At 40.3% G+C, this 23184-nt stretch overlaps 1 protein-coding gene across 1 annotated transcript in view; it reads left to right on the top strand.

The window, feature by feature from the left end:
• The window catches only part of LOC124722186, a 260469-nt gene that overhangs the window by 112693 nt on the left and 124592 nt on the right, over positions 1 to 23184 (top strand). Inside the window, exon 7 of the mRNA XM_047247385.1 lies at positions 14023 to 14170. Within this exon, the coding sequence (XP_047103341.1) occupies positions 14023 to 14170 (148 nt within the window). The remainder of the gene's footprint in view (positions 1 to 14022; positions 14171 to 23184) is intronic.

Raw genomic sequence — 23184 nt, 5'->3', positions numbered from 1 at the left:
ACACTTGTAACAAATAAAGAGCAAAGTCTGTACCCTGACACATGATGTGCCCTGCTTTGGTTCTGAGCTGAAATCTGTGTCCAGCATGTGATATGAAAATTTGTCTAAGTTTAATAATCACCACTGAAAACTTTTCCAAGGCCAAAAGTGTCATTCTGAGCAGGATCTGTCCCCAAAAGTGTGACACCAAAGGGCACAGTGATGGCAGTGAGTAGCAGACAAATCGGCAGGAGCAGCAGTGACTCCGGAAACAAGCATTAGTCTTCAGTGGGTGAATTAACGGCCTGTTGTGTCCAGAGCATGCTCTTAAATCCTGGCTGCATGGATGACTACAACTTTCTTATTGGCTGTTTCCCTTTTGATGGATGCCCCAACACAGTCCGATTGTCATGAGCCACTGACTGCTGCATGCATCAATTGCTGGTTTGATGTGACCCTCTGATGCCTTGCAGGCTGATTCCTTGCTGCAGTCTGAAGTTTGAATAATGGCAGTGGGCCGTGGACAGTTGGCTGTCAGAGCTTTATGAAGGGCATGCAACAGCAATTGGCAAACCTCATTTTTTTTATTTCTTCTTCCTGAACTTTAATTTTCTTTCCAGATTTCTCCTTGGTTTCCTGTACTCCTTGCTCAAGTTAAGATTGAATAACATCAGGAGAGGCTATGGGTACTGCTTCCTTTTTGTGTCCTTCAACTCTTACAACCACAATCTGGTGTTGTGACAGTGCCACGACATTTAACAGTGCCGCCACGACAGTACGCGCAAATGGCGATAGAGGCGCTCCGCAACTCGGCTGAGCGCGGGAGCGCCACCTAGCTACGAACGGTGCTGGCCGCATGTCACGGCATTGGCAGTTGAATAAGAGATACTGAGTTGTTATCATGTAACGAGCTATTGTTTCTAAGTGAGTGTGTTTGAATATCCACGCAATTATTGGTGATTAAAGGTTATAACACTTTTTTCACCAATAATTGTGTGGATATTCAAACACACTCACTTAGAAACAATAGCTTGTTACTTGATAACAACTCAATATCTCTTATTCGACTGCCATGCCGTGACATGCGGCTGGCGCCGTTCGTAGCTAGGTGGCGCTCCCGCGCTCAGCCGAGTTGCGGAGCGCCTCTATCGCCGTTTGCGCGTACTGTCGTGGCGGCACTGTTAAATGTCGTGGCACTGTCACAACATCTGGTTTCTGTAGAAGTTGTTGATAAACCTTCACTCCTATTTTATCCCTACTACCTTTAGAATTTCAAAGAGTGTATTTTAGTCAACATTGTCAAAATATTCCTCTAAATCTGCTCTACATTGCTCCAAAGCCCAAACTGTTCTTCACAGAAGTTGAATTCTACCAGTTTTTCCATTCCTCTATAAATAATTAATGGTGGTATTTTCCAGCCATGACTTATTAAAGTGATAGTTCAGTAATATTCACACCTGTCAGCACCTGCTGTCTTTGGAATTAGAATTATCACATTTTTCCTGATGTCTGAGGGTATTTTGCCTTTCTCATACATCTTGTATACCTTGCTCTCACAAGGATCTTAATAATTCTAAGGGAATGTTGTCTATTCCAGTGGCATTGTTTTGATTTTGGTCTTTTAGATCTCTGTTCAATTCTTCTCACAGTATCATATCTCCTACCTCATCTTCATTTACTCCCTCTGCCTCTCAACAATATTACCTTTAAGTTCATTTCCCTTGGATATCTCTACTACATATTCCTTCCACAGTTCAGCTTTCCCTTCTCTGCTTGATACTGGCATGCCCTAAAAGCTCTTGATGTTAACACAGCTGCTTCTCTTTTCTTCACATGTCTCTTTAATTCTTCTACAAACAGCATCCACTTTCCCCTAGTTATATGTGTATCTACTGACTTGCATTTGTTCTCTAGCCATTCTTGCTTAGGCATTTTGCACTTTTTTGTGTATATATAAGAGGCATGTCCAGAAACTCAGAGAGTCAATTGTTTGAAAATAAAAAAGACAATATATTTATGAAAAATTTACGAAAATAAAGTTGTACATCAAACAGTATTTTTTAATGTAGTTACCTACTTTCTCAATGTATTTTGTGAGGTGGGAGATGAGCTGTCTGATACCTAAATCTCAAATGTCTCCTGTTGCCTCCTGCTCATTGTTGACAGCATTCTGAACCTCTTCATTAGTAGGAAATCTTCTTCCATCCATAAGCAACTTCAGTGAGATGAAAAGATGAAACTCAGAAGATGTCAGATCAGGACTTTGATCAGGGTATTGTGTCATGATATAGAGTAGAGTAAGCACATGAGAACTTCATGGGTTTTCAGTCAGAATGCTATTTCTGAGTGGTCAGAAACAAATGCAGAAAGACAAATTTCCAGTGATGGAAGATGATTGCTCAGATCAGTACCAAACACCACCACAGGGCACCTAATTGAAGCAGATTTTGGAACTAGATAACGATGGATGTAGGAGACTGAAGGAACTTCAGTGTCTGATTAGTACTAAGCTACCACAAGAATTAAAAAATCTTAGCAGTAATCCATGCGATTTCAAATCAAAACTGAAGAGTTTCCTCATGGGTCACTTCTTCTATTCTGTCAAGGAGTTCCTTGAAAAATTAAGCTGATTCTTGTTTTATTGTTGATTGCATTTACTTAAACTTATGGCTTGACTTTTTTCAGATTCATAAATATTTTATTTTTATCTATTATTACTTTCATGTTGTAATTTCATGTACTCACACATTCCATGACCTTGGAGATTTGTTCCTCAGTTTGGTCCTATGGAACTTGATGTGTGAATCAAAAATAAATAAATACTTGTTTATTGCATTGAGACTAAACTATTACAATGAAGGCTGTTTCTAGACATGAGAAAAAGCAAATGGTTCAACTGTTGGTACAACAGAAGTTAGTGTCAGATTTCAAAAGGTGAGAAGTAAGAGAAGTTAGCAATCACTAGCAGCATATGAAGTTGAAATCATTTGAGAGCAGCACTCCAAGTGATAAAACAGACATAAGTCAGATCTTACCAGGGCTGCCACCAAGTCACGCAGAGTTGGTATCCAAACATTCTACCTGAAGACTACTCTGAATAGTGCTGCCAGCCATCCATGGTCAGGTCTTTCACCTTCTCCTACTCTGTAGTTGCGATATTCGTGGCCTTTGCCCTAACAAACTCCTAGTTTGGCTGCAACAACACTGCTTTATCTTGATTTTCTCTGCTCTGTGAGTGGAGACCACCTTGTGCACCAGGAGCTCTGTCTCAGCAGTTCTACCCATTTTCCATCTCACTGTTACCTGTGCCAACCCACTGCCTTTGTGGTTCTGAGGAGCAAGTGTTGTACTTGCCACATATGCTAGAACGCTCCTATATGTGACTACAGTCTACTGTGGCATCTTATGACAGCATCTAGATGGTGTATGGAGTTAATGCGCTAACTCAATGGATTGCAACTTTTACCCTGGAACAACTGCATAGAGCATCTGCAGTTCATAAGCTTTCTTTGTTACTGTTTTCCTCATGTAAACTAAGAGGTACCAACTGTGCCTGCCTGTCACGTGCATTATTTGTCTGGTTTCCTGCTTTGGAGTGTTCTTGCTGGCATTCAACAGCACCAAGCTTAACCATGAGTAAGGCAGTAAGTCATCAGTACATGACAGTGATGACTGATGATGTCCCAGCTGAATGAATCCAAGAGCTGCTGTGTGGCATTGGCTGTGTGAGGATGTGCATTGTTATGCAACATGCACACTCACTCCATTAACACTGTCCTTCTTTGGTTTTGTATTGCTGTTCTAGCTTGTTTAGTGTTTCATAGTACCACACAGAATTAACTGTTTCCCCCTGGGGCAGAAATTCAGTGAGAAGAACCCTATTAGTCCCAAAAGAAAGAGACCATGATTTTTCTGGCTGAAACAATGGTCTTGAATTTTTGTGCTGATGGTGAGGAGTGATATCCCCACTACATTCATTGTCTTTTCATCTCAGGGGTGTAATAAGCCATCCAGTCACGATAGAGCCAAAGAATTATTGATCTTTCAATTCAAGAAATTGCCATGAAGATCCTTTTATGTTGATTGTGTATTGATCTGTGGATTTTTTTGATATCCACCTTTCACATAATTTGTTGAAATCGAGTTTTCAAGTTATGATTTCATGCAGAAGAGATTCAGAGATTTCTGGAACACTATGTTCATCTCATTGAAAGTCAATCAATGGTTGTGATGAATCATTTCTTTTATTTGGTTCAACATCCCATCAGTTATGATTGAGGGATGCCCACTCCTTTGCTCTTCATAAGGATTCAATTTGTCAGCTTTAAATATTTGACACCACTTAGAGACATTAGACAGGAAGAAAGCCAATGTCCACTCCTTGTGTATACTGGGGGGAGTATCCAAGACGTGGAAAGGGTCCTTCCGGATGCCATGAAGGGTACAGGATGCAGCCAACTGCAGATGGTGGCTCATGTCAGCACTAATGATGTGTGTCGCTATGGATCGGAAGAGATTCTCTCTGGTTTCCGGTGGCTATCTGAGTTGGTGAAGACTGCCACTCTTACTAGTGAGATGAAGGCAGAGCTCACCATCTGCAGCATCGTTGACAGGACCAACTGCAGACCTTTGGTACAGAGCCAATTGGAGGGTCTGAATCAGAGGCTTAGATGGTTCTGTGACTGTGTAGGTTGCAGATTACTCGGCTTGCGCCACATGGTGGTGGGGTTTCAGGTTCCGCTTCATTGGTCAGGTGTCCACTACACACAGGAGGCGGCTACATGGGTAGCAGGCGCTGTGTGGTGTGGACTGGGTGGTTTTTCAGGTTAGACAGTCTTGGGAAAGATCAAAAAGGGCTCCAGTCTCAAAGGGTACAGGGCAAAGAAACGAGGAGAATCAACCAGGCAACAGTCAGTATTGTAGTTGTAAATTGTCATAGCTGTGTTGGAAAAGTACCAGAGCTTCAAGTGCTGATAGAAAGCACTGAAGCTGAAATCGTCATAGGAACAGAAAGCTGGCTAATACCGAAGATAAATTCTGCCAAAATTTTTACAGAGGTGCAAACCATGTTCAGAAAGGATAGATTAAATAAAGTAGGTGTGGTGTGTTTGTGTCTCCAGGTAGTAGTTTATCTTGTAGTGAAGTTGAAATAGATAGTTCCTGCGAATTAATATGGGTAGAGGTTATACGCAACAACCGTACCAAAATAATAATTGGCTCCTTCTTCCGACCCCCCGACTCAGATGATATAATAGCTGAACGGTTCAAAGAAAACTTGAATCTCATTACAAATAAGTACCTCACTCATACAGTTATAATTGGTGGAGACTTCAATCTACCCTCGATTTGTTGGCAAAAATACATGTTCAAAGCTGGTGGTAGACAGAAAACATCTTCCGAAATTGTACTAAATGCTTTATCTGAGAATTACTTTGAACAATTAGTTCATGAGCCCACAAGAATTGTAAATGGTTGCAAAAACACACTTGACCTCTTAGCCACAAATAATCCTAATCTAATAGAGAGCGGTCATGACGGATACAGGAATTAGTGAACACAAGGTCATTGTAACATGGCTCAAAACCATATCAACCAAAACCACTAAAAAGAAACACAAAATTTATGTATTTAAAACAGCAGATAAAAATTTGCTTGATGCCTTCTTAAGAGAGAGTCTCCATTCGTTCCAAGCTAATTATGTAAGTGTAGACCAGATATGGCTCAAATTCAAAGATACAGTATTGACAGCAATAGATAGATTCATACTGCATAAGTTAATAAGAGACGGGAGTGCTCCACCATGGTACACAAAACACATCAGAACACTGTTGCAGAAGCAATGAAAAAGCATGCCAAATTCAAAAAAACACAAAATCCCCAAGACTGGCTACATTTCACGGAAGCTTGAAACTTAGTGCGGACATCAATGAGAGATCCTTTTAATAGTTTCCACACTGAAATATTGTCTTAAAATATGGTAGAAACCCCAAAGAGATTCTGGTCATATGTAAGGTTCACCAGTGGCAAAAACAGTCAATACCGTCACAGCGGGACAGAGATGGAAATGTTACCAGTGATGGTGCCACTAAAGCAGAGTTACTAAATACAGTTTTCCGTAATTCCTTCACAAAAGAAGACAAAGTAAATATTCCACAATTCGAAACCAGAACAGCTGTTAGCATGAGTGACATGAAAGTAGATATCTTAGGTGTCACGAAACAACTCAAATCACTTAAGAAAGGCAAGTCTTCTGGTCCAGATGATATACCAATCACGTTCCTCTCAGAGTATGCAGACACAATAGCGCCTTTCTTAGCAATCATATGCAACCACTCACTTGACGAAAGATCTGTTCCTAAAGACTGGAAAGTAGCACAGGTCACACCAATATTCAAGAAAGGAAATAGGAGTAACCCATTGAATTACAGACCCATATCACTCACCTCAATTTGCAGCAGTATTTTGAAGCATGTACTGTACTCTAACATTATGAATCACCTTGAAGAAAATGACTTATTGATACATAACCAACATGGATTCAGAAAATATCATTCTTGTGCAACACAGCTAGCTCTTTATTCCCATGAAGTAATGAGTGCTGTCGACAACGGATCTCAGATCGACTCCATATTCCTAGATTTCCAAAAGGCTTTTGATACTGTTCCTCACAAGCAACTATTAATCAAATTGCGTGCATATGGAGTATCAACTGAGTTGAGTGACTGGATTCTTGATTTCCTCTCAGAGAGGTCACAGTTCATAGTGTTTGATGGTAAATCATCGAGTAGAACAGAAGTGATATCTGGCATTCCGCATAGTAGTGTCATAGGCCCTCTGCTGTTCCTGATTTATATAAATGATCTAGGTGATAATCTGAGCAGCCCCCTTAGATAGTTTGCAGATGACATTGTAATTTACTGTCTAGTAAAATCATCAGACGATCAATTCCAATTACAAAATGGTCTAGAGAGAATTTCTGTATGGTGTGAAAAGTGGCAATTAGCACTAAACAAAGAAAAGTGCGAGGTCATCCACATGGGTACTAAACGAAATCAGATAAATTTTGAGTATACGATAAATCACACAAATCTAAGGACTGTCAATTCGGCTAAATACCTAGGAATTACAATTATGAGCAACTTAAATTAGAAAGACCACATAGATAATATCGTGGGGAAGGTGAAACAAAGACTGCACTTTGTTGGCAGATCACTTAGAAGATGCGACAACCAAACTGAAGAGACAGTCTACACTACACTCGTCCATCCTCTGCTGGAATACTGCTGCGCAGTGTGGGATCCTTACCAGGCAGGAGTGATGGAGGACATCGAAAAAGTACAAAGAAGGGCAGTTCGTTATGTGTTACCACGCAAAATTTCTGTTCCAACACTGACAATGTTGAGTGTTTATGGAAAAAGTTCAAGGCAATCGTAAAATGCGTTTTAGACAGGTACGTGCCAAGTAAAACTTTGAGGGACGGGAAAAACCCACTGTGGTTCAACAACGAAGTTAGGAAACTACTGCAAAAGCTAAGAGAGCTTTACTGCAAGTTTAAATGCAGCCAAAACCTCTCAGGCAAATAGAAGCTAAATGATGTCAAAGTTAGCGTAAGGAGGGCTATGCGTGAAGCGTTCAGTGAATTCGAAAGTAAAATTCTATGTACTGACTTGACAGAAAATCCTAGGAAGTTCTGGTCTTATGTTAAATCAGTAAGTGGCTCAAAACAGCATATCCAGACACTCTGAGATGATGATGGCATTGAAACAGAGGATGACACGCATAAAACTGAAATACTAAACACCTTTTTCCAAAGCTGTTTCACAGAGGAAGACCGCACTGCAGTTCCTTCTCTAAATCCTCGCACAAACGAAAAAATGGCTGACATCGAAATAAGTGTCCAAGGAATAGAAAAGCAACTGAAATCACTCAACAGAGGAAAGTCCACCGGATCTGATGGGATACCAATTCAATTCTACACAGAGTATGCGAAAGAACTAGCCCCCCTTCTAACAGCCGTGTACCGCAAGTCTCTAGAGGAACGGAAGGTTCCAAATGATTGGAAAAGAGTACAGGTAGTCCCAGTCTTCAAGAAGGGTCGTCGAGCAGATGCGCAAAACTATAGACCTATATCTGTGACATCGATCTGTTGTAGAATTTTAGAACATGTTTTTTGCTCACGTATCATGTCATTTCTGGAAACCCAGAATCTACCCTGTAGGAATCAACATGGATTCCGGAAACAGCGATCGTGTGAGACCCAACTCGCTTTATTTGTTCATGAGGCCCAGAAAATATTAGATACAGGCTCCCAGGTAGATGCCATTTTCCTTGACTTCCAGAAGGCATTCGATACAGTTCCGCACTGTCACCTGATAAACAAAGTAAGAGCCTACGGAATATTAGACCAGCTGTGTGGCTGGATTGAAGAGCTTTTAGCAAACAGAACACAGCATGTTGTTCTCAATGGAGAGACATCTACAGACGTTAAAGTAACCTCCGACCATTGTTTTTCACAATATATATAAATGACCTAGTAGATAGGAAGTGCCATGCAGCTTTTCGCAGATGATGCTGTAGTATACAGAGAAGTTGCAGCATTAGAAAATTGCAGCGAAATGCAGGAAGATCTGCAGCGGATAGGCACATGGTGCGGGGAGTGGCAACTGACCCTTAACATAGACAAATGTAATGTATTGCGAATACATAGAAAGAAGGATCCTTTATTGTATGATTATATGATAGCGGCACAAACACTGGTAGCAGTTACTTCTGTAAAATATCTGGGAGTATGCGTGCAGAACGATTTGAAGTAGAATGATCGTATAAAATTAATTGTTGGTAAGGTGGGTGCCAGGTTGAGATTCATTGGGAGAGTCCTTAGAAAATGTAGTCCATCAACAAAGGAGGTGGCTTACAAAACACTCGTTTGACCTATACTTGAGTATTGCTCATCAGTGTGGGATCCGTACCAGGTCGGGTTGACAGAGGAGATAGAGAAGATCCAAAGAAGAGTGGCGTGTTTCGTCACAGGGTTATTTGGTAAGTGTGATAGCATTACGGAGATGTTTAGTAAACTCAAGTGGCAGACTCTGAAAGAGAGGTGCTCTGCATTGTGGTGTAGCTTGCTGTCCAGGTTTTGAGAGGGTGCATTTCTGGATGAGGTATTGAATATATTGCTTCCCCCTACTTATACCACCTGAGGAGATCACGAATGTAAAATTAGAGAGATTCGAGCATGCACGGAGGCTTTCCAGCAGTCGTTCTTCCCACAAACCATATGCGACTGGAACACGAAAGGGAGGTAATGACAGTGGCACGTAAAGTGCCCTCTGCCACACACCATTGGGTGGCTTACGGAGTATAAATGTAGATGTAGATGTAGATGTAGAATAGGGGTATGAGTGTCACTGATATGATACGCAAGTTGGGCTGGCAGTCACTGAAACAAAGGCAATTTTCTTTTCAGCGAGATCTATTTATGAAATTTCAATAGCCAACTTTCTCTTCCGAATGCATAAATATTTTGTTGACACCCACCTATGTAGGGAGAAAATATCATCATAATAAAATAAGATAAATCAGAGCTGGAACGGAAAGATTCAGGTGTTTCTTTTTCCCACATGCCATTTGAGAGTGGAATGGTAGAGAAGTAGTATGAAAATGGTTCGATGAACCCTCTGCTAGGCACTTAAGTGTGAATTGCAGAGTAGCCATGTAGATGTAGATATGTAGATGTAGATGTTAACGTTAATCACACGTTCCACATAAACAGTTTTTATTTCATTAAAAATTGGGATTAGCATTTTTCCTTTGGCAACAAGAAACTGGATTACAATCTCACTTCACAACTGGTGGGATTTGGAGTAGACACACTCATTTCAACATGGCACTCAACAAGAGTTTTCAGCTGACTAAGACAATAAAGCATGTATTCTGCGACCAACAGCTTGTCTTTGAACACATTGCTGCCAATTTTGTTGAAAATAAATCATTTTGATCATCAGAGGCTCAATGGTTTTACTTTCTGGACATCCATATGTTGACTATATGTACTGAGAATGTAGTTTTTTTCAGAATATAGTCCCTGCATGTTCCTAGTAGCTCTTTTTTTGTTTTCCGTATAAAGCTTATAATTTTTCTGTTGGTATCTCATCAGTTCATGAGGCTATTCCATTTTCCATCTCTTTCTAAAAGGCACTTTCAATTCACTTTTTAGAATATTGTAACCCTCATCTTCTTCGTTCAGTGTACTTTCTACTTCCGGTTCAAGTTGTTTTGTCTCATGTCCTCTTTCCCTGTTGTGTAACCCCTCAATATATTCTTTCCACCTCTCCATTCACTATTCTGTCATCTCCAGTCTCTATCTTCATGACACTCTTCCATCCCTCCTTCTCACACATCACCCACATTCCTTCTTTATATATTAAGTTATATGTGCTTCCTCTCTGACCATTCCATGTTACTATATTTCTTCTGAAATCACTTCTGCCTCCCTTCTTAATACATTACTTAAACTTTTATACATTCTTTTTACCTGTTATGTGTTAACATTTTTTCACTGCCTTCTTTCCTCCATTTTATTGATAATTTCATTCATTGTCAACATGTTTATTATTCTGTCTCTAGCCTTTGTTCTTAGAACTTATTTCGTGACCTCTTTTAAATTAGTTGTGAAGTTTTCCCATCTTTCATTGATGTTACTTGGTGCACTCTATCTGAATTTTCCTGTAAAATAGTCTTGTGGTGCTGTAACCTTGATGGTCAGATATGGCCCAGCTGCTAACCACATAGTGATGTACTGTGAGTTGCTGACCATCTAGTATGTCTGCAAGCCAATTGTCAAGATTTCATCTCACCAGCTGCCACATTACCAAGTGGTGCTATGTTTGCTGTATGCAGTGCAACTATAGTCGGTACCATCTTGCCTCCATGAGTCACATGCTGTCACCCCACTTTCCTGGTATTCTTCTGGCAGACAGCTTTATACAGTGTCATCCAGTGGCTCTCCTTTGAGTTGACATTGGGAGTTCACAGTTCTCCCGAACATACAAGTGGCCACTCAATCAGAGTTCCAGTCACTGACTGCACAATTCACTCCTGGCTTTGTACAAGCCCCATTTGTAGCCCATCAGTCAGAGCCTACTACCTCTCATACCATGTCCAGATCAATGAGTCATTGTGAGTGCATCAACCACATGCTATGTCAGTGATAGCCTATTAGGGTTGATCAGTATGCTTAACTCAGTAACCATTGCTAGCATAAATGGTACCGCTTATACCTTCTAAGAAACTGTTACATTGTGTTGTGTCATTCTCATATCAGATCTGAACAATCTTTTGGTTGGGTATTCTGAAACTACTTTGTGTTGAACTTGCTTAATGTGTTGTGTTAATAAATTTCTATTATTCTTTGGCTACCTGGACATGTCCATTCATTAGTAGTGTGCAACACACAGAGTGGGGCTTAAAATGTACTTCCTTAGGTTTATCTCTTCCTTTAATGTTTCTGAATTCATTACTTCTAGTTTCATACCTTTCTAAACCTTCTTTGGTTTAATATACTACTCACTGATGACTAGATTGTGATTTGAGCAGATATAAGCTCCTGGGTGACTTATTGCACTTATCAGGTTACTCACTGCTGGATCAATTAATGGTCTTTTTATTATGTTTATCATTCAATCTTCCAGTTTTACCTGCTTTTTTGAGGTGCTCAAATGAGATGATCACTACGGTGACATCGAACAAGGTAGCACAGTGGTTAGCACACTGGACTCATATTCAGGACAACGATGGTTCAAATTCACATCTGGCAATCCTGATTTAGGTTTTCCATGATTTCCCTAGACTGCTCCAGGCAAATGCCATGATGGTTCCTTTGAAAGGGACATGACCATCTTCCTTCCCAATCCATCCATAATCCAATGGGACCGATGACCTCACTGATTCATCACCTCCCCCAAATGAACCAAACAATCTACTATGATATCTTGCCTTCTACAGAAGTTTATGCCCTCTCTTATTCCTTCGTCCAAGACCATAACTCCTGACAGATCTGTCCTCTCTCCCCTTATCAGTCAGCACATTTCTATCTCTCATAACTATGATGCAAGCTCCTCTTCTGCCCTATACCCTTATTTTTTCTATCTTCATGTTGCGTTCCTCTTTCTCTTAATTGGGATGTTATGTAGTTGTTATGTACACTTGGTTAGGTACTAAGTCTCATTTTGTTCCTTTCAATCTTATCATCATCATTCTTTCATTTGTATATCTTACATACATAAGTTTTCCTTTCAACCTATTTTTCATGCCCTGAGTTGTCAAATCTATAATCTCCAGCGTTTGTTCTCCTCCCAAAGATCTGACTCATGGGAAATTTTAACGCCTGAGTCTTTTATACAGAGGTCCATAACATTCATGTGTAATGAAACAGTTCTGTGGCAGCTTCCCACTTATTTCTGCACATGAAAAAAGGGTGCCCAGCCACATTCAGCCACTCACTGTGGGTCAGATACTGGTTGCAGCCACCCACTCTCATGTAGATGCTGCAATCCTCCACTGTTCATAAGCTCTCAGAGGACACCGTGGTACTATGCAGGGGAACTTCTTATGCTGAGAGTCCTATTGCACTCACAATAATCCCTGAGTGTAGGGCTGCTTCTTCCACCAACACCATCATACTGCAGTGCACCTTCTCTGATGCAGATGTCACTGAGGCCTTCATTCATAATAATGGTGATTAGCTCTGCATTGTGCCCTGAAGGATTGGTTCCCTGTCTAAACTTAGCGACTGGCCTACTGGAGTGTAGGCTGCCCACTCTCACAATGTGGATGCACCACTCAGGAATCACTTAAAGGAATAAAGATGACCCAATGTTTCTTGAGCTAGGTTAATGGCTGTGTGCAATACCACAACCAAAGGCAATACTTATTCATGTAATATATAGTAATTAGTTAATACTGAAACCCATTTAAGGCTTCATTATTGCCTATATTTATTTTTGTAGCAGCTATTGTTGACATTGTTGACTGATTTCTTCTTACACATGAATGGGGAAAACAGTATTTGTGAAAAAAAAAATAGTTTGTTCCACAGTGAAAAGTAGGTTTAGGTTACAGTGAAATTGGCAGAAGATTTTATCTAATCTACTGATATAACTTTCTTTATATTATTTCAGTTAAGCCCATGAATCTTTTGTTGAAAATATATTATAAATAGACGGTTTTTAAGACACCGTGGCATTTAGTGAGGAACACCAAAGCCATACAGATGTATGTATAGGTTAACCATATAAGAGGGAAGGAGAGGGAAAGACGAAAGGGTGTGGGTTTTAAGGGAGAGCGTAAGGAGTCATTCCAATCCCAGGAGCAGAAAGACTTACCTTGGGGGAAAAAAGGACAGGTATACACTCGCGCGCACACACACACACACACACACACACACACACACACACATCCATCCGCACATACACAGACACAAGCAGACATTTGTAAAGGCCTTTACAAATGTCTGCTTGTGTCTGTGTATGTGCGGATGGATATGTGTGTGTGTGCGAGTGTATACCTGTCCTTTTTTCCCCCTAAGGTAAGTCTTTCCGCTCCTGGGATTGGAATGACTCCTTACCCTCTCCCTTAAAATCCACATCCTTTCGTCTTTCCCTCTCCTTTCCTCTTTCCTGATGAAGCAACCGTTGGTTGCGAAAGCTTGAATTTTGTGTGTATGTTTGTGTTTGTTTGTGTGTCTATCAACTTGCCAGCGCTTTCGTTTGGTAAGTCACATCATCTTTGTGTTTAGATATATTTATCCCACGTGGAATGTTTCCCTCTATTATATTCATTTAACCATATAAGAGTTTGACTAGGATCAGTAATGTGTGAATATAATCAACATATTATGAGCAAGCCATCTTAATGTACTGTTGCCACTTTGACAGTAATTAACACATATTAATTTATTTCTTACAGTGTTAGTCCTCTATGTTATGTTTCTTACAGGGGAACAGAGATACTTGTGATTTCAAAATTTTTACTTGTGATTTTCAGGTATGTTTATGGCCCACAAGAATTTAAAATTGTTATTAAGAATGAATTTGCCAGTTTGTTTAATTTAAAAGATCAGCTCAAAATACTTGCTGAAAAATTTGAAGACACCAGTGCCACTGGAACAGAAATGATGAAGAGCGCTGTACAGGTATCATCAACTACGTATATTGTATTATATAATAGTTTGGGATAATTTAGTATTTTGATTTTCCCTTGAATTATTTAACAAAATTATATTGGAAATATCATGTTACACAAAAGCACACTGCGAACCCAAGCAAACTTAGTTACTTTGTGCTGATATTTTATTTGATACTGAAATCTGACACACGTATCTGTATACCATCTCACTCACTCTGCTTCACTGAATACACCTTTTTATTCCTCCTTAAAAAGACTTGTTAAAACAGTTTTCTGTCTATCCAAAGACAGCTGAAACAGATAAAAGTTGCAAGAAAGCAGTAAAAGAGAGCTTGTGTTCTGCCTCTAATGACCTTAAAGTTCTTTAAGGAAGGAAAGATTGTACCTATAAATGTACTTTTTAATTATGAAGGACTTGATTTTCATGTGAATAGATTCTCATCACCTGTTCTTGAAGAGTCTCATAGAATTTTGTACCAAATATGATCATTAACATATGGCTGTCTTACATAACAACAGTAACAGTAATTACCACTACTACAACAGCTATTACTACAATTATTATTTTGTACTCTGCCTAAAGTAGTTACACTTATGCCCACTGTTGTAATTATGTACAGTGCTGCAGATCCAAGCTTCTCTTTAATTATGTGCAAAAATATTACCACTTGATACTAGAACATATAATATTACTTCTGAGTTTTCATATTGGGAAAAGGATTCACAACAGAATTCTGTATATTGTAGCCAATGCACAGATTTCCTTAATAATGGTGTTTTAATAAGGTATATTTCTGTGGAATTGCCCCACAATACAGTGCTGTGGTGCAGAAATATATTATTGAACCATAGTAAAAAGTTTATTGTTTTACTGGGATCTATTCTTGAGACCTAACTAAGCATGTATAATCCACTACTGATTTTCTCAAGAACAAACTTGATATTATTCACTGAACAAAGCTTCTTTTCATTCCATGTAGGCTTTCACGGCCGGCATCTTTATCAGTAAACACTTCCGGGCTAAGTTGCCGTGGTCGATCTGTAGAACTTCTTCTCCCTGACGTTTCGTTCTCAACTATGGAGAACATCTTCCGAGGTGAGTCGACGACTGGCTGCTAGGAGCTGGGGCCGCCGCTTATACAGAGATTGTAGGGGGCGCCACCACACGTCACGTGGCGTCGATGTGCAGCTATCTCTGGCTATCGTCTGTTCTCTCGATTGCAGGCAATCGATTGTCATGTAATTAATGCAACATTGACCGCCATATCTTATCCAATTTTAATCCTTCTTCTTTACGATTAAAATTGTATTGATGTTTGTGGATTTTAATTGCCTCTCTATACATACGTGTATAATAGTGCAACGTCCTCGCTAGCACGCTTGTTTCACCAAATTTTATTTTGCGATCTCCATCCTTAAAAACATGTTCCGCTACTGCCGATTTGTCGATATGTTCCAAGTGACATTTTCTTTTGTGCTCCGTCAACTGTGTATTGATGCTTCTTTTTGTAGTTCCTATGTAAACCCTGCCACAACTACACGGAATTTTATATACCCCTGGGGTGCTAGGGGGTGACGAGCATCTTTTGTTGATCTTAGGATTCACTAATTTTCTTAGTAGGTCTAAAAATGGTCTCTACCTGAAACTTGGCTAGTACTTTTCCAATTCGATCCATGATATTATGGATGAACGGAAGAAATACTTTTCCAGCTGATGGTTGTTGCTGTCTCCTATTTTAGGCATTTTTCTATTTGGGTGAAGTGCTCGTTTAATCTCGTTTTTCGTATAACCATTTTTCGCAAAGGCTATTCGTAAATGATTTAGTTCTTCTTGTTGGCCCTATCCACTAGTGTTTTTATGACCCCCCTCTTTTGCCTAGGGTGGTGGTTTGAGTTCTTATGGAGGTAGCGATCAGTATGTGTACCTTTCCTGTAGACCTTATGGCCTAAGGTCCCATCCGCCCGTTTGATAACTGATACATCCAAGAAGTTAAGTTGTCCATTCTTCTCCTTCTCCATAGTAAATTTAATCTTTGGGTTGATGCTATTTAAGTGTACCAGGAAATCATTCAAGTCTTCTTCCTCATGATTCCATATTACAAAGTTATCATCCACATACCGATACCACTTCGAGGGGCTTTTTTTGGCCGACTGCAGTGCTTGATGTTCAAAATATTCCATGAATAAATTTGCAATTGCAGGACTTAGGGGGCTTCCCATGGCTAAATTCACCATTGTACTGAAAATAGGTTGAGGATAGACAGTGTTGGAACAAGGCTACTATATCAGTAGGGAACATATCGGCTATATGGGAGAGAGCTTCATCAACTGGAACCATCATGAACAAAGACACTATATCAAAACTGACAAGTATGTCATTAGGACCGACAGTAATTTCCCTCAATTTCTCAATGAAGTGTAGAGAGTTTTTAATATGACTCTCAGTTCTGCTGATGAAATTAGAATGGAAACCTCCAGGATATTACGCAAAGCTAAGCCACCCAGCAGCAGTCTGTCTCAAGGGGAAAGGAAGGCATTGCGGGAGATCAATGCAGACAAGAATGTTATTATAGTTGCCGCTGACAAGGGAAATGTTACTGTTTTAATTAATACTGAGGATTATCACAAGAAGATCAGTGATCACCTGGAATCCAGAACATACAAGAAGTTGAAAAAGGATCCCACAACGAATGTGCTGAATGCCACCAATTGTCTGATAAAACAGTCTTCCATTCCTACAGAAGTTAAAAAGTATCTTTGTAAAACGGAGGCTTATCCTCCGAGATTATATGGATTACCAAAGATACATAAACCTGATGTTCCTTTGAGACCAATAGTCAGCGAAATTGGAGCTCCTACCCAAGAACTAGCCAGACACCTTGCCTCTTTGTTACAACCTTACATAGGCAAAACTGAGAGTCATATTAAAAACTCTCTACACTTCATTGAGAAATTGAGGGAAATTACTGTCACTCCTAATGACATACTTGTCAGTTTTGATATAGTGTCTTTGTTCACAATGGTTCCAGTTGATGAAGCTCTCTCCCATATAGCCGATATGTTCCCTACTGATATAGTAGCCTTGTTCCAACACTGTCTATCCTCAACCTATTTTCAGTACAATGGTGAATTTTATGAACAGATCGATGGGGTAGCCATGGGAAGCCCCCTAAGTCCTGCAATTGCGAATTTATTCATGGAATATTTTGAACATCAAGCACTGCAGTCGGCCAAAAAAAGCCCCTCGAAGTGGTATCGGTATGTGGATGATACCTTTGTAATATGGAATCATGAGGAAGAAGACTTGAATGATTTCCTGGTACACTTAAATAGCATCAACCCAAAGATTAAATTTACTATGGAGAAGGAGAAGAATGGACAGCTTAACTTCTTGGATGTATCAGTTATCAAACGGGCGGATGGGACCTTAGGCCATAAGGTCTACAGGAAAGGTATACATACTGATCACTACCTCCATAAGAACTCAAACCACCACCCTAGGCAAAAGAGGGGGGTCATAAAAACACTAGTGGATAGGGCCAATAATATTTGTGAACCAGGCTACTTACAAGAAGAACTAAATCATTTACGAATGGCCTTTGCGAAAAATGGTTATACGAAAAACAAGATTAACCAAGCACTTCACCCAAATAGAAAAATGCCTAAAAATAGGAGACAGCAACAACCATAAGCTGGAAAAGTATTTCTTCCATTCATCCATAATATCACGGATCGAATTGGATAAGTACTAGCCAAGTTTCAGGTAGAGACCATTTTTAGACCTACTAAGAAAATTAGTGAATGCCTAAGATCAACAAAAGATGCTCGTCACCCCCCAGCCACCCCAGGGGTATATAAAATTCCATGTAGTTGTGGCAGGGTTTACATAGGAACTACAAAAAGAAGCATCAATACACAGTTGACGGAGCACAAAAGAAACTGTCGCTTGGGACATATCGACAAATCGGCAGTAGCGGAACATGTTTTTAAGGATGGAGATCATGAAATAAAATTTGGTGAAACAAGCGTGCTAGCGAGGACATTGCACTATTATACACGTATGTATAGAGAGGCAATTGAAATCCACAAACATCAATACAATTTTAATCGTAAAGAAGAAGGATTAAAATTGGATAAGATATGGCGGTCAATGTTGCATCAATCACGTGACAATCGATTGCCTGCAATCGAGAGGACAGACGATAGCCAGAGATAGCTGCACATCGACGCCACGTGACGTATGGTGGCGCCCCCTACGATATCTGTATAAGCGGCGGCCCCAGCTCCTAGCAGCCAGTCGTCGACTCACCTCGGAAGATGTTCTCCATAGTTGAGAACGAAATGTCAGGGAGAAGAAGTTCTACAGATCAACCACAGCAACTTAGCCCGGAAGTGTTTACTGATAAAGCTTCTTTTTCTAGGTAAACATGAAAAAATACAAAGTTGTCATTTCTTTTTAAAATACCATATATATTTTTTTACTGTAGTCCTATGTGAACACATTATATTAGATGTTAATGACTGTAATTTATTGAATTTGGTGTTTATACCCTGACGGGAAGTATGTGGTTACTACTTTCTGACTATTAGTTGCCAATCATATTATCTCTCTCCAATCTCAGTCAGGGGAAAAAAAAGAAGAACGCTGTATTAAGTATTAAGTAAGATTGTAGGATTTGTAGGTTTGGAAATTTATTGTACAGTGTAGCTACCCAGTCTTCTAGCAAAAATAATAAGAAATAGTGAGAAAGCCACGGGGAAGTATTGCATTAGCAGCCACAGGCCGGTAGTCACAGTCTGGGGACATGTAGATCATAATAATACACACGTAAGGGGATTGTGAGACAAGGCTAGTTGCACTGAGCAGAAAATTGCACCATGCAGTGGTAATAACTGTAGCAGGTTGGTTGATGTCAGTACACTAGGGCAAGTCTCTTGTTATAGGCAACGTGACTAGGTGCCAGGTTTTAGTGAAACAAGTGCATGTCAGAGCAATACAAATATGTCTGACTTTTGAGGTAGAGGCACTTTCTTTCACCGGAGTCCAGCAGCACCATCATGATGCCAAACCCATGCCAAAAAGCAAGACGATTGGGCATCACCAGGAGCAGTCATGGGTTTGAGACTCGGCTGCTTCTGTCACCACCAGCACTGAGTTCCTCACAGGGCTTAATGCCACAGCACTGCCAGCCTGCCATCTGCACCTGCAGCCACCAGCACTGAATTCCTCATGGGGCCTAGTGCCTTAGTGCCAATCACTGTGTGACTCCTGCCGGAGGTCAGCAGGTTGAATCCCTCACACAACAGCCTCCAAGTGTCTCCACAGCAAACGCGTGTGATGCCAATGGGCAACTCTGGGTGCCATCGCCAGTGGAGAAGTAGAACACCACTGATTTGTGGCTGTGACCTACAGAGGCCACCAGCTGTTCATGAGCCTGCTGTCAGTAATGCAGGGTGTCCACTCAGCATCAGCTCACCAGGGCGGAAACTGCAGCCTGTTTATCACCACTGGCCAAGTTCAATAGAGTGATGTGTGTCCTGCCTTGCTGAGCCACAACAAAGCATGTACTGAAGTTGAATAAAGTGTTCTTTACTGTAATTAGTGTGTCTGCTGGGCCATACAGCCCGTCACCACCACCACTCACACCACCGAGTGCAACTGCATACTTAATTTGCCATTGTTATCATTTTGATGTGAAAATTTCATGCAAAATGTGCTATTTATCAAATATATTGTTAGAACCTGAGTGGGTGAGTTCTCTGTATTGCATATCATTAGTTTCTTTTAAAGTTGGCCATAATTAACTGAGTCAAGTTGTGATGAAGCAAGCTGGGATAATTTTACTTCCCTCTTGTTTTGCCATCTGCCCCCTTAAAATTCATTTTATTCATAACTAATTACCATTATCATATGTGAGTATAATATGTATTTTCATAAAAGAGGGAGATTGGCCCTCAGTTTTAAAGAATATAAGACCAGATCTAATTTTGTGCTTAGTTTTATGTTTGTAATTGATTTTCTAATTTATTCAAATGGTTCAAATGGCTCTGAGCACTATGGGACTTAACTACTGTGGGCATCAGTCCCCTAGAACTTAGAACTACTTAAACCTAACTAACCTAAGGACATCACACACATCCATGCCTGAGGCAGGATTCGAACCTGCGACCGTAGCAGTCGCGCGGTTCCGGACTGCGCGCCTAGAACCGCTAGACCACCGCGACCGGCTTCTAAATTATTTCGACTATTCATAGTTAGTATCTTTTGTTATAGAGTGAAATCAATAATTTTTTGTAACTTAAATTCTATTGATGATGTATAAACAAATATAAATTCTGTACTAATTATAAACATTTGTAAGAACAACTAATTGAATTCTTAAAGGATCGATTTGGCTCTATTTGAAAACATGTTAGCAAAGCTAACCCTTAATTCCAAAGTAATTAACAGTTTTGTCAAAAGTATTGTTTGCGTAACAATATTTGTTAATTTCATCATTTAAACAAATAATTTGGCCTAACCCTTGTATTAGAAGAAACTGTTGAAAGTTTTCAATGTATTCAATGTATTCATTTAATTTAATGAGTTAAGTTTTAATTGTAATTTCTGGAAATTAAACTTCAAAAAATGTGTAGTTTTAGTAACTATTATTGTGATGATATATAAGGGCCTGATTTTTGGTCCCAAGACAGTCAGTCCATGATCAAGTTTCAGACGAGAAACTTGTGTTGGTTAGATCAACAACAATGCTTCAACTTAACTGTTAAATAATTGTTACACAATTAGACCATGTGTTAAAACAATGACAGTGTCTGCTCCATAGTACCTTTATATTTTTCAAGAACTGTGAACACTGTGGTTAGGTTTTTACTGCTCGTAGATGTACAATAGTAATCTATTGTACCAGTATGTGGAGATTTGCCAGCAAACTATTAATGAGGCTTGTGGAAAGTTTAAACTATAGTGCATTGGCCATATATAACTGTGTATTATTGGGGGGTTGTGAAAAGTGAAAGTAAACAGCTGAAAAAATGCAAATGTGCACCTGTCGGCTACATCATTTACAGTAGACAGTACTGCACTTCCACACCCTGTTTTTTCAGGCAGTACATCGACACTGAGGACAACAAATTAAGAAATAAAAGAAGGCAAACCGTCACATAGTGTTGAAAGATTTAAGGATATGCCTATTATCTGCATACACTATGTGACCAAAGGTATCCAGACAACTGGCTGAAAATACTCCTCCCAAACAGGTCATGAAGGCCCAATGGTACTGACCAGCTGCCGTGTCATCCTCAGGGCATAGGCATCACTGGATGCAGATATGGAGGGACATGTGGTCAGCCCACCGCTCTCCCAGCCGTATGTCAGTTCCCGAGACCAGAGCCACTACTTCTCAGTCTAGTAGCTCCTCAATTTGCCTCGTGAAGGCTGAGTGCACCCTGCTTGCCAACAGCTCTCGGAAGACCAGATGGTCACCCATCCAAGTGCTAGCCCAGCACAACAATGCTTAACGTCGGTGATGTGACGGGAACCAGTGTTACCACTGCGGCAAGGCTGTTGGCGGCTGAAAATGACTTACTAATTTGTGGCACCCTCCTTCGGTAATGCTGGAATTCAATATTGTGTTGGCCCACCCTTAGCCTTGATGAGAGCTTCCATTCTCTCAGGCATACGTTCAGTCAGGTGCTGGAAGGTTTCTTGGGGAATGGCAGCCCATTCTTCATGGAATGCTGCACTGAGGAGAGGTATCAATGTCGGTCGATGAGACCTGGCATGAAGTTGGTGTTCCAAAACATCACAAAGGTGTTCTATAGGATTCAGGTCAGGACTCTGTGCAGGCCAGTCCATTACAGGGATGTTATTGTCATGTAAGCACTCCAACCACAGCCAAAGCATCATGAACAGGTGCTCTATCAAGTTGAAAGATGCAATTGCCATCCCTGAATTGCTCTTCAACAGTGGGAAGCAAGAAGGTGCTTAAAACATCAGTCTAGGCCTTTGCTGTGATAGTGCAAGTGGTGCAAGCCCCTTCCATGAAAAACACAACCACACCATAACACCACCACCTCCGAATTTTACCGTTGGCACTATACACGCTGGAAGATGATGTTCAGCAGGCATTTGCCACACCCTGCCATCTGATTGCCACATTGTGTACCATGATTTGTCACTCCACAGAACATTTTTCCACTGTTCAGTTGTCCAATGTTTATGCTCCTTACACCAAGCAAGGTGTCATTTGGCATTTACCGGCTTGATGTGTGGCTTATGAGTAGCTGCTCGACCATGAAATCCAAGTTTTCTCTCCTCCCGCCTAACTGTCATAGTACTTGCAGTGGATCCTGATGCAGTTTGGAATTCCTGTGTGATGATCTGGATAGATGATGATGTTTGGTTTGTGGGGCATTCAACTGTGCAGTCATCAGTGCCCGGTCTGGATAGATGTCTGCCTATTACACATTATGGCCTTCTTCAACTGTCAGTGGTCTCTGTCAGTCAACAGATGAAGTTGGCCAATATGCTTTTGTGCTGTATGTGTCCCGTCACATTTCCACTTCACTATCACATTGGAAACAGTGGACGTAGGCATGTTTAGGAGTGTGGAAATCTCACACGCAGATGTATGACACCCAACCACCTGACCTTGAACTCGCAGGCTTATATGGTTCAAATGCCAATCATTTCTGCAGAACATACTAATTCACATGTGCTGTGAATATGAACATCCAGTCTCTAATCGTTCAAGGTGTTCTTTTTTTTCTGAACTTGAGTGTATTTTGATCCCCCTGTAATTAACATATACTGCTAGATTGACAAATATAGATTTAAAGTACACTCTATAGAAAAAAAAACACCATGAAAGAATTAGCTGAATGGCATTGAAATCACTCAATGTGATGCACACGTAGAGACAAATAAATGATTATAATTTCATAAAAATTGGATGATTTATTCAAGAGAAAGAGCAGTCATCATAAAGAGGGGGCCCTGCCAGGATGGAGGCAGGCAGCCTG

Source organism: Schistocerca piceifrons, chromosome X, assembly GCF_021461385.2.
Source record: "Schistocerca piceifrons isolate TAMUIC-IGC-003096 chromosome X, iqSchPice1.1, whole genome shotgun sequence".
Taxonomy (NCBI): Eukaryota; Metazoa; Arthropoda; class Insecta; order Orthoptera; family Acrididae; genus Schistocerca; species Schistocerca piceifrons.
The sequence above is the reverse complement of the archived record's forward strand: the minus strand, read 5'-3'. Positions and strand labels throughout refer to the sequence as shown.